Source organism: Crotalus tigris, unplaced genomic scaffold, assembly GCF_016545835.1.
Source record: "Crotalus tigris isolate CLP2741 ecotype Arizona unplaced genomic scaffold, ASM1654583v1 scf7180000024439.5362192, whole genome shotgun sequence".
NCBI classification, from domain to species: Eukaryota; Metazoa; Chordata; class Lepidosauria; order Squamata; family Viperidae; genus Crotalus; species Crotalus tigris.
The window spans coordinates 3,503,324-3,518,006 of record NW_024100609.1 but is presented as its reverse complement, the minus strand read 5'-3'; the positions used below and the strand labels follow the sequence as shown (position 1 = coordinate 3,518,006).

At 38.6% G+C, this 14,683-nt stretch overlaps 1 protein-coding gene across 5 annotated transcripts in view; it reads right to left on the bottom strand.

Moving 5' to 3' along the window:
• The window catches only part of GRHL1 (grainyhead like transcription factor 1), a 63,757-nt gene that overhangs the window by 13,332 nt on the left and 35,742 nt on the right, over positions 1 to 14,683 (bottom strand). For all 5 annotated transcript variants that reach the window (XM_039331921.1, XM_039331920.1, XM_039331919.1 and 2 more), the window contains exons 9-13: positions 11,495 to 11,653; positions 8,405 to 8,492; positions 6,685 to 6,824; positions 5,501 to 5,538; positions 3,575 to 3,663 (exon numbers count right to left, since the gene is read on the bottom strand). In XM_039331921.1, the coding sequence (XP_039187855.1) occupies positions 3,575 to 3,663; positions 5,501 to 5,538; positions 6,685 to 6,824; positions 8,405 to 8,492; positions 11,495 to 11,653 (514 nt within the window). The remainder of the gene's footprint in view (positions 1 to 3,574; positions 3,664 to 5,500; positions 5,539 to 6,684; positions 6,825 to 8,404; positions 8,493 to 11,494; positions 11,654 to 14,683) is intronic.

Below are 14,683 nucleotides of genomic sequence, written 5' to 3'. Positions count from 1 at the left end.
ATATATACATTGCTTACTGGTGTGTACACCGCTTAGAGAGTGCTTGCACTTAAAGCGGTATATAAGTCTCATAAATAAATAAATAAATAAATAAATAAATAAATAAATAAACAAGATTGAAAAATACTGATAGAATAGTTAATATTGTGTAACCCAACAGGCATTGTTTGCCAGGTATTAAAAAAAGCTTTCCTAGCCTTTCCAGGAAAAGCTGAGTATTTTTCCCCTTCTATAGTTCGTAGATGCTCAAATAAACTAGAACATTATCAGGCTTTTCTTTCCTTACAATTATTGTATCTTGTTCTGAAAAAACTGATGAGGCTAAGCTGACTTAAAGCCAGAAAGTTCAACATAATACATTGATTTGTCCTCAATTTACTTCTCTCAAACAACTGATATCAAAGTCCTCTTTGCTCTGTATAATCTAAATCATAGGTGTGCTACTGTTATATTAACACGATGTCAATCAACAAGGGCGAGTTCAAAACTCCAAAGTGAGTCAGAAAAAAAAAATCCTTGAAGCAAAGGAGTTTAAGAAGTGAGGTCTGAAAGAATGCACAGATAAGGTTCTTGAATTCTCAACAAAAACCAGTGACTCATTTTGTGACTTGCACCAAAATAGAAAAACAAGCCAACTGACAGCGCTTGCTTTGTTGAAAAGTCACATGGAGAAAATGTGACATTCTTCTTGACTTAACTGCTTTTGGACTTTGGACTTGACTCCCAAGTACATACTACCTAGACAAGGTCTTATTTCTCATGAGCGCCTAGGTCTATGGGCTCTTCTGTAAAACATTATAGGAACTCCAGCACAATTCTTTCTCATCTTCTTTCTGGCTAGTTAATCAAATGATTGCTAATACATAAGAGGTTAATTTTAAGTAAGGCAATCTGAGTGTATTTATTTATTAGCTGTATATTCTACAACTACTTGGGAATTCTAGGTTGAGAATATATTCAGCTTCCTCCTATTTTTTTCCTACCTTAAACTTATGAGATAGAGTAGGACTGAAAGAGATTCAGACAAAATAGCCCAGTGACCTTCTGTAACTGAGATGCACTTGACCCGGTTCTCTTGATTCTTAATCCAATGTATTTATTACAGCATACTAGCTTGTATGCAGTGAAGAAGAGTTTTTCCTATAATACTAGGGCAAAATATCTCTTGTAGCAGCAATTTCTTGATGATACTTTTTTTTTTTTAATACCATGAAATCCTTGTTTAAAACCTGCAGGCTGGAGGCCCTCTGATTAGCACATCACAGAGATAGGACTTGGCCCCAGTGGCTATAGTTATTTTGCCCCGTGCCGCTTGCAGAAGCTGTATAAGCCCAAACTGGACCAACCAATTCAATGTCATGCATAAGCAAAGTTCTAACAAGGGAAAGTTTGGCCTATCTTGATGATTTATTAATCAACTGGTTTGGGGTTGGGAGATGTGTCAAGAAGATGAGGGGAAATGAGGAATGGAACATGACTGGGAGGAAAATATTTATATATATAACTGACGAGGCAAAATGGTAGGAAACGGCTACTTGGCCATTGCAGGGGAAAGAGGCCTTCCTTTCAGGTTGCAGTCTAACCAAGACAATCAAGAAAGCAATGAAGGTAGGCCCTCTGACCTACCTGTTTTTTACTGGCAGATAAGTTGCTAGTATAACATCTATTATCTAGGGTTCAATCTTGAATGAAAGCACGGACCTGGCAAGTGGTAGAGGCCTGTCTGAGAGCTCTTCAAGCAATCGCCTAATTTGTGATGCAGCAGGCTATGGGTGGCAAGCATATGTTATAGTCAACAGGACTTCTCTCTTATCGATCCAAAGCTCCATCCAACACTCTTCCAGTTCTAAGTGCTTGTTGCTCTTTTTTGAGTGGCTGAGACAGCGTAGAGCAGTGCTTCTCAACGTTTGTGTGACGGCGACCCCCGTCACACAAACGTTCTGCGCATGCGTGGCGCCGCACGCATGGGGGCGGGGCCCCATGCGCAGCGCGCATGCGCATCACCGCCCCATGCGCGGCACGCGTGCGTGACGCCACTCCCATGCGCGGCACGCGTGCGCACGCCACCCCATGCGCGGCACGCGTGCGCACGCCACCCCATGCGTGGCGTGCGTGCACGGCGCCGCCCCCATGCGCGGCGCATGTGCGCGGCGCCGCAAAAAATGGCAGATCGCCGCCTTTGGCAACCCCAGGTTGAGAACCGCTGGCGTAGAGACAATAACAGTCACGAAAGTCTCTCCTCCTGAATAATTTGGGGTGATCTTTGGCTTAGCACTGGACAGCCCCAGACTTCTTTTCTTGGAGGACTTCCATGTTCAGGCTGAAATTGCTTAGACATTACTGTGCAAAAGATCCTATTTAAGATCCTGGTATTGTCCATTATATCAGAGGTCCCCAACCTTTTGAACACCAGGGACCAGTTCCACGGAGAGAGGTTTGTCTGCGGACCGGAGGGGGCGTGATTTCATGTACTGTCTGCATCCCATGGATGGGGCTTTGCTTGTTTGTACAGCCCGGTTTCTGGCATGCCGCGGCCCGGTGTTAAGTCCACGGACGGGGGGTTGGGGGACCCCTGCATTATAATGCAGTTCTGAATATCTTTGGGCCTGTCTGAGGGACCACTTGTCCCACTAGAGAACCTGCTTAATTATTTAGTAGGAAAGACCCTTTTGAAGATTTATTTATTAAACAAATTTATACAGCTGCTCACCTGGCTCCAGGTGGCTTACAGCAGTGGTTCTTAACCTTTTTGAACAAATTGCCCCCTTGAGCCAATGAGGAAGTTGTCATCGCCCCCTCCCCCAACATAACCTCTCAATCACAACATAGGAAATAATTCTTCAATTTATGCGAACACTTTTTTTGTTTTCTTTAAAATTGTCATCAGGACATATCAATGCAAATAATTTATTTCCAGTCTTTTTCCCATATCTCCCATATTCTGGCCAATAGGCTGCTGCACAACGTGCATGAAGATGCGTATTCACATATGTACAGCGTTCTGTACTGAAGCTAGCTGGAGGAACATTTGAAAATATAATTCAATCCACTAATAGTGAGCAATCTGATCTTTTTGTAAGACAGATATATAGCCATTCACTGTACGAAAAAGTCTCAAAAGTGTCCCCAAAATCTCTCACTCCATCGCCCCCATATCGCCCCCTTTTCGTTCCTTCGCCCCCGCATCACCCCTTTTCGTTCCATCGCCCCCCTGAAAAATGAAATCGCCCCCTGGGGGGCAATATCGCCCAGGTTAAGAACCACTGGCTTACAGTATTAAAAGAAGACCACACTGCCAGAAGCTCAGCTATCTAGTACATAAGAGAAGGACTCCTCTGATCCTCAACTATGGGTAGGAGATGTATTTAGCCCCCACTCTTCCAGTAATTAGAAAAATGCCAAAAATACAATTTTTTTGACAAACTGAATGATTATACTGATTTTGTCTCAATTCTGTTGTTCTGTTTTTTATTTGGTTCTCCTATTGTAAGCTGTCTTGAATGCTTATTAAAGCAGAAAGATGAAATATAAAGCAAATTTAATAACAACCAAAATCCCTTGAGGAATGGATTACCTCTTTTTGGTTCTTCTATTCGGGATATCTTAATTGGACTAGCAGCAAATTCATCTTCATTTATGTAAGCCCCCCTCTTCATGGTAGACCTGAAAGAAAATCAGTCAATCCATTAACCAATCCAAGCAACATTTTAGCATTACTGCAATCACCAGGCAGAGGATTATCCCTAAACATTTCAAGGCATTGAAGAGAAATGAGCTGAGAATATAAAATTACAAGATCCTCTAGTTATCCCATTTCAGTTAAGCAACTAGTTAAGATGCTAATAGCCAATATAATCAAGAGACAATATGTTTAACACACTTCTGTTAACTGCTAGAAGGGCCTTCATTTTATTGTAAGAGTCCTGAAATTAGACTATCGCATTATGTCAGTATGATTTCATAATTAAGAACTAGAATGGGGACAACCAGGTTACAATCCAACATCGGCCATGCAAACTCACTGGATGACTTTAAGCCACTCACTATCTCTTAGCTCCTCCTCCTTGGGCATTCAAAGAAAAGGCAGGATATAACTGCAGTAAATAAAAACAGCCACCTAATGTTGGCATTGCAGAAAAGGAAAATATATCTTTTCATATGCTCATCTCAATACCTACTTTCCTTATATGGAGTTTAGATCTGTGGTCAGTTTATCCAGTTAGAGAACACTGGCCAGAACAGTCTGTTCCTCAACAACTATTAATTGGAAATCCATTCACTAGACATGTTGGCAAATTAACCTGAAACTACCTCATGCAAAACAAGCTGAGCCACTGACTTTCCCCCATGCTGCAGTCCAAGCATTAAACTGTTCACAAGGTTGCACTGAACAGAAAATTGATGTGCATGTAAATCAGGTGCTGTATTTGCAAACTTTATTCTGCATGGCATAATTCCGTGTCAATACAGACATGAAGGCGTCATTGTTTACTGCTATAGAATAAATTAACAAGTGCAAGGCGGAAGTCAAGGTGATTCATCCATATTTGAAAACTGTCTTCTGACTGAATCCTTCTGCCTTGCAGATGAGATGGTAATAAACTGGCTGAACTACCCATTGGTAACAAGGAGACAAGATCACAGAAGCAGAGTCAGTCTGAGAATGGTGTAAAGGATGCATGAAGAATGATTACTTTTCCAAAACTGAAATGTTTGTTGGCTTCTCTGATGCCACACTACATAGTTGGAGAAAAATTTAAAAGCAAGTATGGAGAATAGATTTTCTTCTTCTTACTACAGGTAACCCTTGACTTACTATAGGTTGTCCTTGACCACAACTGAGCTCAAAATTTCTGTTGCTAAGCGAAACTTTGTTGTTAAGTGAGCTTTGCCCCATTCTACAACCTTTCTTGCCACAGTTGTTAAGGGAATCACTGCAGTTGTTAAGGTAGTAACACGGTTGTTAAGTGAATCTGGCTTCCCCATTGACTTTGCTTGTCAGGAGGTCACAAAAGGTGATCACATGACCAAGGGACACTGCAACCATCATAAAAATGTGTGTTAGTTACTAAGTGGCAGAAGTTTGATCACATGACCATGGAGAGGCTGCAATGGTCATAAGTGTGAAAAAGAGTCATAAGTCACTCCTCAGTGTTGTTGTAACTTTAAAGGTCACTAAATGAACTGTTGTTAAGTCAAGCACTACCTGTATGATGTAAAATAATTTACTAGCCCAATGAGAAACTGTTCAGGTAGAAGTACAATTCTTACGATCTCTGACCAGTACAGCTATAGTGACAACAGGACTGATATAATAAAAAAGACCACAGGAACTACATATAGTTCGATATTTCTAGACAGCACCAGACGGGGAAGGCTATGCTATATCATACTGCATATTATGGCCCAGTTAGAAAGCCACTTAATCAGAACAAAAATAGCTAGAGCATTCTGTAAATATGATTGGAACATGAGTGAGAAAAATACTAATAAAACTTACCCTTCTCCCTCCATTTCCTCAGATGCAACAGTAAAACTCTACAAAGGAAAGAAGAGGAACAAGCTATTTTAAATATTTTAGAAACATGTTGACCAGTTATCAGTAGTATAAGCATCATCATAAGGCATGCTCGTATACTGTTGTCCTTCTCAATGTTTCATTCTGTGGACCTGTTAAATGGTATCCCACTACATTAAATAAATAAATGCAATAGACCAACTTGAATAAAGTCTAAAACCTCTATTCCTGTCAAAGCATTTGCTCAGTTTCCCAAGTGTTCTTGGCTTCTGCTTTTTTTTTTTTTTTTTGCTCCTACCTTTCATATGGTAGTCTTACTATTTTTCCACTTGGAGCTCAGTTTTTATGTGATGGTAACCAAGATTAATTCCCTATACAATACAAAGTATTCTTTTATTTCCAGCTAACTCATGACAAACAGAAATTGTTTCAAAGGGAGTTTATTTTAATCTTCTGGACTGCAGCTTTGAGAGTTGTGTGAGGTTTTTTTAAACATAGAGGCTGTTTATTGCTGTTTATAATTCTATTTTCGTGTCAAATTTGCTCTAGTTTAACATCTTTGAATTAAAGTCTCATTGAGATGCTCTGGCATGAGAGAGTGCATTATTTCTTTAGCTGCAATAAATAAAATGATTTAATTAATTAAATTAGTGCATCTGTACAGTATTTGACACTGCGATATAAATAAGGACAATATAGACAGAATATTTTCCAAAAAAACCACCTCTGCATGATTAGAATGCATCAAAACGGAGTTAATCTTATTAATGCTGCCTTCAGGATCAATCTTTGGTTTCCACAAAAGAAAAATGCAAAGATATCTCTTAAGTGAGTGGTTTGCAAGCCACTTGCACGTCCAGCCTCTTTTTGTGATTCCTAAAGCTTTCTATATTATGTGGTCAGCATAATCTCCATTAAAATATCGCTTTTGCTTAATTCTCCAAACATCCTCTCTGCAAAGATAATGCTAAGCTGTCTGTCTCCAGGGATACCGTATCACCATCCAATGTTTAAAAAGGCCAAGGAATTATTGCCTGTCCCTCAAACTGCCAAAAGGGCAACCAATTAATTGCATGCAATTAGAAAGCAAGGATCAGCTCTCTTACCCACCCCCTTTTTTAAATTGCTGTCCTCCTTTGACAAAATTAGCAATAAAGAAAACTTACATGAGCTCCACGCTGAATATTTGAATAATGAACATCAGGTATGAAGAGAACTGGCTGAGTATCAAGATCCATAAATGGCTTGAAGATGGTGATATCTGTTCGCTTATGGGAGGGAAGCATGGGTATTTTGACATCAGAAACTGGTAGGGAGGAGAAGAAATAAGGGACTCTTAAAATTAAGAATGCCTTTTTTTTAAAACACTGAATTGTGAAGCCTGCTCCATTTTAAAATTCTTACAAAGCTATATTTAGCAATATAAATTGCGGTTGGAGCTAAGACGTTCTCCACCACTGATACAGAATGCTCTTCCACCTGCCACTTTTTGTATTGCTCAATCCTTTGAAAGCTGTACTCATCTCCTCACCATAAAACCCTGCAAGCAAAGAAGGAACATTCTGGGCCATTAAGTATTCGCCTTCAGCTGACCAATAGGAAAGGGCAAAAAAAGCATTACCCAATCAACGTCCAACCCCAAAGGTACCCCAGATTCCTGAGCATCAAAATTCCCTTCCCAACCACTCCAGACAACTGAGAAATAAAAGAAATAATTATTGCTCCTCTTCCTATCCATATGTTTAGTACATGTTGTCAATTTGCAAAAATAATTCTGAGTGGTTGCTGTGAGAAGAAGCTTTCAACTAAAGTATAGCTTATGAGTTCAGTGACAGAAATTAATTTATTTTATCCCATGAAACTCTTACAGTTTGGCTCTGGATCCATTTCTTAACGATGCAAAAGTTTAATATTATGTTTATCGTATGAAGCAAGGCTGTTATTTGTTTATTATTTGTCTGTTTATATCCTGCCTTTAGTATTTTGATAAACAATTCAATATGATCACAGACATGGGGTAAAAAAATATCTTACATGGCAAGACAAATCTCATACATTTCCTATATTTTACAGTAAGATGTTATATATTTAAAAACTGAAATCCCATCTGATTTTTTTATATTCTTCCCTGAAATTTCATGGGAGAACATTGAAATCTTGTAAAATTTGGCAAACTAATAAATTTTCAGCCAGATACAGATAAAGGTATAGTGATAAAGGTAAAGCTTTCCAGTCATGTTTGACTCTAAGGAGCAGTGCTCATCTCGGTTTCTTATCTGATGGAGCCAGCGTCGAAAAAAGGTTTTCCGTGGTCATGTGGCCTGCATGACTATATGCCAAATGTGCACGGAACACTGTTACCTTCCCACCGAAGTGATACTTATTCATCTACATGCATTTGCATGCTTTGCAACTGTTAGGTGGGCAGGAGCTGGGGCAAGTAACAGGAGCTCCCCCATGGCATGGTACTTGGGTCTTAAACCCGGGCTGTCAGCTTTCCAGCTGACAAGTTCAGCCTCTTTAACTAGCTGATAAGCTCAGTGCCTTTAACTGCTGAACCCCTAGTTATAGTTTTAGACTTAAATAAATATAGGTATAGATATAGGTATAGACCTGTGTATATGTTAGATAGAACTGCTTGTCTTACTCCAAAAAGATTCAACTGTTTACATCATTCCTTTTCAAATGGAATATTTTTATCTCTTAACTGAACCAATGGAACCAGTGACTTAATTATCCCTAGTCAATGTAGGAAACTTTCTTTTTCTCAAAAACAAAAAACAAAATAAAAAATAAAAAGGTTTGTTTGTATCTGGTTTACACAGTAAATAAGGTTTATTTGACAATTTCCACTCCATTAGAGGGCACTCTGTATTTTCTACTTACAGGCATTCAGCTGAGAACTGGGGTCACTGCATTTGCCTTTTCTTTTACTCTGTTTCCGTTCTTCATCCCGGATTTTCCTTTCTGCTCCCTATGGAAGGAAGGAAGGAAGGAAGGAAGGAAGGAAGGAAGGAAGGAAGGAAGGAAGGAAGGAAGGAAGGAAGGAAGGAAGGAAGGAAGGAAGGAAGGATAATGTCCATTTCTTGTTGCTTTTTAAAATCCACCTTTAGAGTTCAGCTTCCCTAGTCTTTCTGAAGTCAGACACTACACAAGCTAGTCAAGCTGCAATAACTTTAAGGCAAACTTGTATAATCATGGGTGAAGCTTAAGTACCACACATACCATTTAGGCATCAGGGCCAAGAAAAATTGGGACCTAGGAAATCAGGGCCTACTCTGTAAGCCTACTGACAGACCATTAAGATATTTTATAAGGCCATGAACAAATGTCCCAACAAATATATTCTTTGAAGTAGTGGTGAACACCATCATTTACTCGTAAACTACATTTGAACCTGTTTTAAAAGATTGCATACAACTTCCAGGCAGTGTAATTTGTGTGCCAATTTTATGAACAGCAAAATGTTTCTTATCTCAGCAAGGAAGAGGTAATGCCCCAACGGGCTGAAGTGGCCAACAGGATCTGTACTGATCCTACCCCCTAAAAGGCCATTAACCATGCCACTAACAACAGAGCACTGAAATGGGTCAGATTGTATTAACAACAAAAACACGAGGAAAGAAAATCATCTGGAACATTTAAGGACAACTTAAATTTATCTCAGCTATGTGCTGGGTATGAGATGAAAGCAACATCAGGAGACTGGACAGAAAAACATAGTTGGTAGTGAGATGAGACTATTTGATTGCACCTCAGAGATGCCAGCAAGGAAACGAGTTAACCTTGGCTTCATATCAGAAACTGCTGGGACAAAATGCAGTCTTGAAAAACATGGTTGTTTCTCTAGGGAACACAAGTAATTGATCTATAGCTATAGGTTAAATGATTGTTTTTTTTAAAAAAAAAACAAATCTTTAAAAGTGTCTAGCCACTACCATTACTGTTTATTTATTTACCATCCTGCCTTTTTTATTTTTAGAAATAACTCAAGATGGCAAACATATCCAGCACTTCTCCTATTTTCCCCACCAGAACAATCCTGTGAGATGAATTGGACTGAAACAGAATGACTGGCACAAGGTCACCTAGCTGGCTTTAATGGCTAATACGAGACTAGAACTCACAGTCTCCCACTTTCTAGGTGACGCTTTAACCACTAGTCTAAACTGGCTATAGAAGTATTACATGTCCAACTTGGTCTATAAACAAGTTTTCAGGGCTTAGACAGCTGAATTAAAAACATAAAAGTATATAGTAACATTAAATACTATAATAAACATTACATTAAAATGAAAAAATAAATAAATTAAAGATCGAGCTTTGTTATTGACTACCGCATGCAAAAAATCCAGACATATTGCTTGAAACCCCTGAGGAAATGGCAGGTTGTATCACGCCAGCTGATCAAAAGAAGCTGAAATCTGAATTGAGCTTTACAAATTCCTTTTAGCCTGCTTTTGTCTCTTTCAAAGCAATCTTGATTAAAGCAGTTTTAAACAGAGATTAAACAGATAAGCCTTATTCCCCCATGTCTCACTTAAATTTGGCATTACTTTTTTGTTGATGGAGGCAGAACTTACAGGACAGAGTGACCACTTGATAACAAATGTTGTGGAAATGCCAAAAGTCATTGGGAAAAAAACCAAGTAGGCCAAAGTTGGCAGACTAGATGAAGTACGGTGTTATGTTCTTAAAAGCTGAAAATAACCGGGGTTTAGAGTTTCCCTGGATCAAGAATTGTGTCATGTAATCAGTTTATTTAATAAAGATCAGCAGGACTAAAATCGCCACAATTTTAAGGGCACAAATCTTCTAGGCAGGATTTCTGAAATAAATAAAAATACAATCCAAATGCTATCAATTATAAAATGAAATTTAACAAGTAGAATCTAAGAGGGAGTAGCAAAATCCATGTTGGCTGTTACTCAAATTTATTAAATATCTTGTGTGTATAAAGAATGGAAGTCCAGTTTATGTATTTTTCTACTGGAAACAGAAAGTGCACTGTAATAGTAGGAATACTAGTAGGAAAAGAATCATCACAACTATAAGAAAGATTCCCAAAACTATGTTAGGAATATATAGTAATTTTGGACTAATTCAAGGTCATAAAATAGTGTGCAGAGCTTTTAGTTCTCCAGGATTCTTCACTGTGCAAAATAATAAACAAAGCAGGAGAGAAAATTGGGGTGGGGGGGGAGAACTGATGGAATCTGCCTTTGGCTACTAACTGTATGAAAGGTAGAATGCAGTTAATCAAATCGGGAATTGAAGGGCTGAAAAAAAAATCTGTTTGCATTTCAACTCTCTCAAGGGGTGCTCTGTGGAACAAACATATACAATACATCATACCTATCTACCTACCTACATACATAGATACAAGTAGTTCTGAACTTACAGCCACAATTGAGCCCAAAATGTATGTTGCTAAGTGGGACAGTTAAGTGAATTTTGCTCAGTTTTACAACCTTTCTTGCCAAAGTTGTTAAGTGAATCACTACAGTTGTTAAGTTAGTAACAGGGTTGTTAAGTGAATCTGGCTTCCCCATTCACTTTGCTTGTCGGAAGCTGATCATATGATCCTGGGACACGGCAACTGTCATAAATACGAGTCAGTTGCCAAATGTCTGAGTTTTGATCACATGACAATGGAGATGCTGCCATGGTTGTAAGTGTGAAAAATGTTCATATGTCACTTTTTTCAGTGCTGTTGTAACTTTGAATGATCACTCAATGAATGGTTGCACATGGCGGACCACTGTTACTTTGATGCTCATCTCTTGGCATCTTTTCACCCGTCATCTCCTTATGACAAGGAATAACCCTCTCTTTAACCAATCCTAATGAACCAAAAGATAGCCGATCCTCTTGCTGGATTTTTTTTTTTTTCTTTGCATGTCTTGGTACCCCTAAGTGGCTAGATTAAATGTTTGGCCGAAGCAAAAGATTCAAGAAGGACTTGGGCAGCTTTACCTTGTCACAGAAGACTTTAATCTGGCAGTAAGCTCTGTGGATGGGTTTGTTGCTTCTGTTGTTGTAGCTGTAGGTGTCAATCTGAAGATTCAGAGGGAGGCCTTTGACACCTTTCTGTGAGGAGAAATCTGTACTAAGGCAGTTCACAGCAATGAAGACCTGTAGGGCAAACCAAGCATAAACTAAATCTAAAGTTGATCTGAAAATTAGTTCAGTATTTTCCATTGTGTTACATCGCTTCCCTCCAATATATACTGAATGTAATCATACATATATCAGGACAAAGAGACATCTTCATCCATTACTAACCAGAATCCAAGACCATGGCCCATCTCTAACTATAGAGTAGTAACATCCCTATTAGTGATGTGTCCTTTCTTGACATTTTGGTTCAGTCCACTGCTCTACTGTCCAATACAGGTAGTCCTCAACTTATGACCACAACTGAGGCCAAAATTGAGCTTATGCACCAGAGAAAAATTCCTTGCATGTCCAATCACATTGGCCAATAAAGAATTCTATTCTATTCTATTCTATTCTATTCTATTCTATTCTATTCTATTCTATTCTATTCTATTCTATTCTATTCTATTCTATTCTATTCTAGTCTAGTTTCTGAGCTGCACACAGATAGTATTCTGTTCCTCAGAGAGAGGTTTTGGCAAGTGATTTGGCTCTCACAAACCTGCAGCCAAGGTTATTGATTACTGTTGCTCTATTTACACTCCCAGGAAAAGTTTTTTTGTGAAATTTTGAACCTCAGAGGCCAAAATAACTCAGTCAGGCCTGAACACTGTGCATTTCAACATCAGGAATTCCACCTCACTGTCTGTGGCTCTGCTTCAAATAAATTGCCCAGGTTTGTGAAAAACATTAAATAAATATATTTAGGTCTAGTTATCTGTACATTGCAGACCAAGGATCTAAGGGTTTTCAGGATTTTATCCCAAAGCAGCATTGGACATATTAAACCCACAGAAGGTACACTTATAGATTTTACAAACATAGTTCTCAGTTACTGAACAAATGCTCATCTGGCATTCAGAAAAATAACTGAGATTAGTGTCTTGCTGAATCTAACAATATGTATCACCAACTTAGATTTTTTTGGTCCGTGCTCTTTCCATATATATTTATATATTAGACACTTTAGAAAAAATAGGAAAATAGGAAAAGAAAACAAATAAAAGAGATAAAAGGATAGGATACAAATAATTAAACATGGGAACCAGCTTAGATTTCTGTCTATTACTCTATAGTTGTCTGTGGTTTATGCACATAAGAAACAAGTAAACCTTGCACAACTGAACATGTTCAACGGTTTTTCTCCTCACGTTTATTTTTAGTAAAAGTGTGAAATCTAGAAAAGCAGAGAACTGGCAGTGCAAGATACTTGTATCTCATGGACTCACCCACTGCTTTTAAATCTTCAAGGTACATTTTAAAAAATCATTCTTTGAAACGCACTTCCTTCGCATATTTTCAAGGATTCAGGACAGTAGTTTCTTTACACCCTATATAAACGCAATGGTCATTCAACAGCAAATATTAAGCAATGTCCTCCCAATAATAGTAACGTATAATGTAATATACTTCATTGCTGCTTTCCTTCAAAAGAAAAACTAAAGTTAGAACGGATGTATGGGGGATGTGAGCCTCTTAGTGGAACAAACCAGACACTGCAACACAAAACAGATTTCCTAATTCACTTCTGTGTAAAAAGTATGTCACACCATAAAAGCTTTTAGCTGTATGAACCAGAGGAAAAAATGGAATGTCTCCAAGTTCTTTTTAATAATCCCTGCTCTAAAAAACAGTCTATATTGCAAATGAGAAAAATCGTAAAAATATATGTGGTGTAGAAAAGGTAAAGGTTTCCCCCGTCCAGTCGTTTCTGACTCTAGAGGGCGTTGCTCACCTCCATTTCTTAGCCAAGGGAGCCAGCATTATCCGAAGAGGCTTCCATGGTCATTTAGCTAGCATGACTATATGCTAGGGCACACAGAATGCTGTTATGTTCCCATCAAAGTGGTACCTATTAATCTACTTGCATTTGTATGCTTTTGAACTGCTAGGTGGACAGGAGCTGGTGCAAGGATGGGAGCTCACCCCATTGCACAGCACTTGGATCTCAAACCCAGGCTATTAGCTTTCCAGCTGACAAGCTCAGTATCTTTAACCGCTGAGCCATCACGCTCCCTATGTTATTATTACCCCACTGATTAACTGATTATGTGCTATCAAGTCAGTATCAACTCTTAACTACCACACTACCCTGCTACACAATAGTAATATCTAACAACTCGGGCAAATGCATTTTTCCTTAGAAGCCACATCCTCTTGAGAACTTATTTCCAATCATCATTCACGTGCACTGAGTGAAAAAACAAAACAGATCTAATATCCGGGGGATTATTACATATTAAAATCGATATCAGGTTCTTTGAGCTTAAATAAGCTGGGCTGGGAGACAAGGTTTTGAATCACTCAAGGCATAAAAGGCATTGTAAAGAAAATAAACTACCAGTTTGAATGCAATGACAGCCACATAGTCAACAGAATGCTCCATCTATATAAATAAAAATGTAAATGTTCATTTGTTCAAAATCTTAAATCTCCGAAGGTTCTTCACCGATTGCTTTAAAATTTTGACATAGCATTGCATTCAAATACGCGCATGTTTTTATATACTTATATCATATAGATGTCACACCTGTGATATGCTTTTTGTGAAAAACAGCGCTATCTGTTGGACGTAAAGGCAACACATACTACGATTTCAGACAATCTCTATATCTGCGCAGACAATGGAACAACAAAAAATATTGTATACCCACAAGCATTGTGAAATTAAACATATTACAAACGTGCGCTTTCTCTTTTCTTTCTTTTCCATTTAACCAGACTGAGCCACAGCAACGCGTGGCCGGGAACAGCTAGTATTCTATAAACCTGTTGCTCAAAGCAACCTTTCCTCCTTGCCTCCCTCTGAAAGGCCTCGTTGCAGACTTTGAAACAACCAAATATGTTTCAGTCCACTCGCTTACTAGGCCTGAAAGCAAGGCCACCTGTCTTGTTAACATCAGAGCGACAAATCATTTCGAGGCCTTCCCTTTGCTGCAAATAGAAACCAACTATAAATGCTACATTTTGTAGTGATTACTCTATAAGCTCTTTTCCTGGTCATTT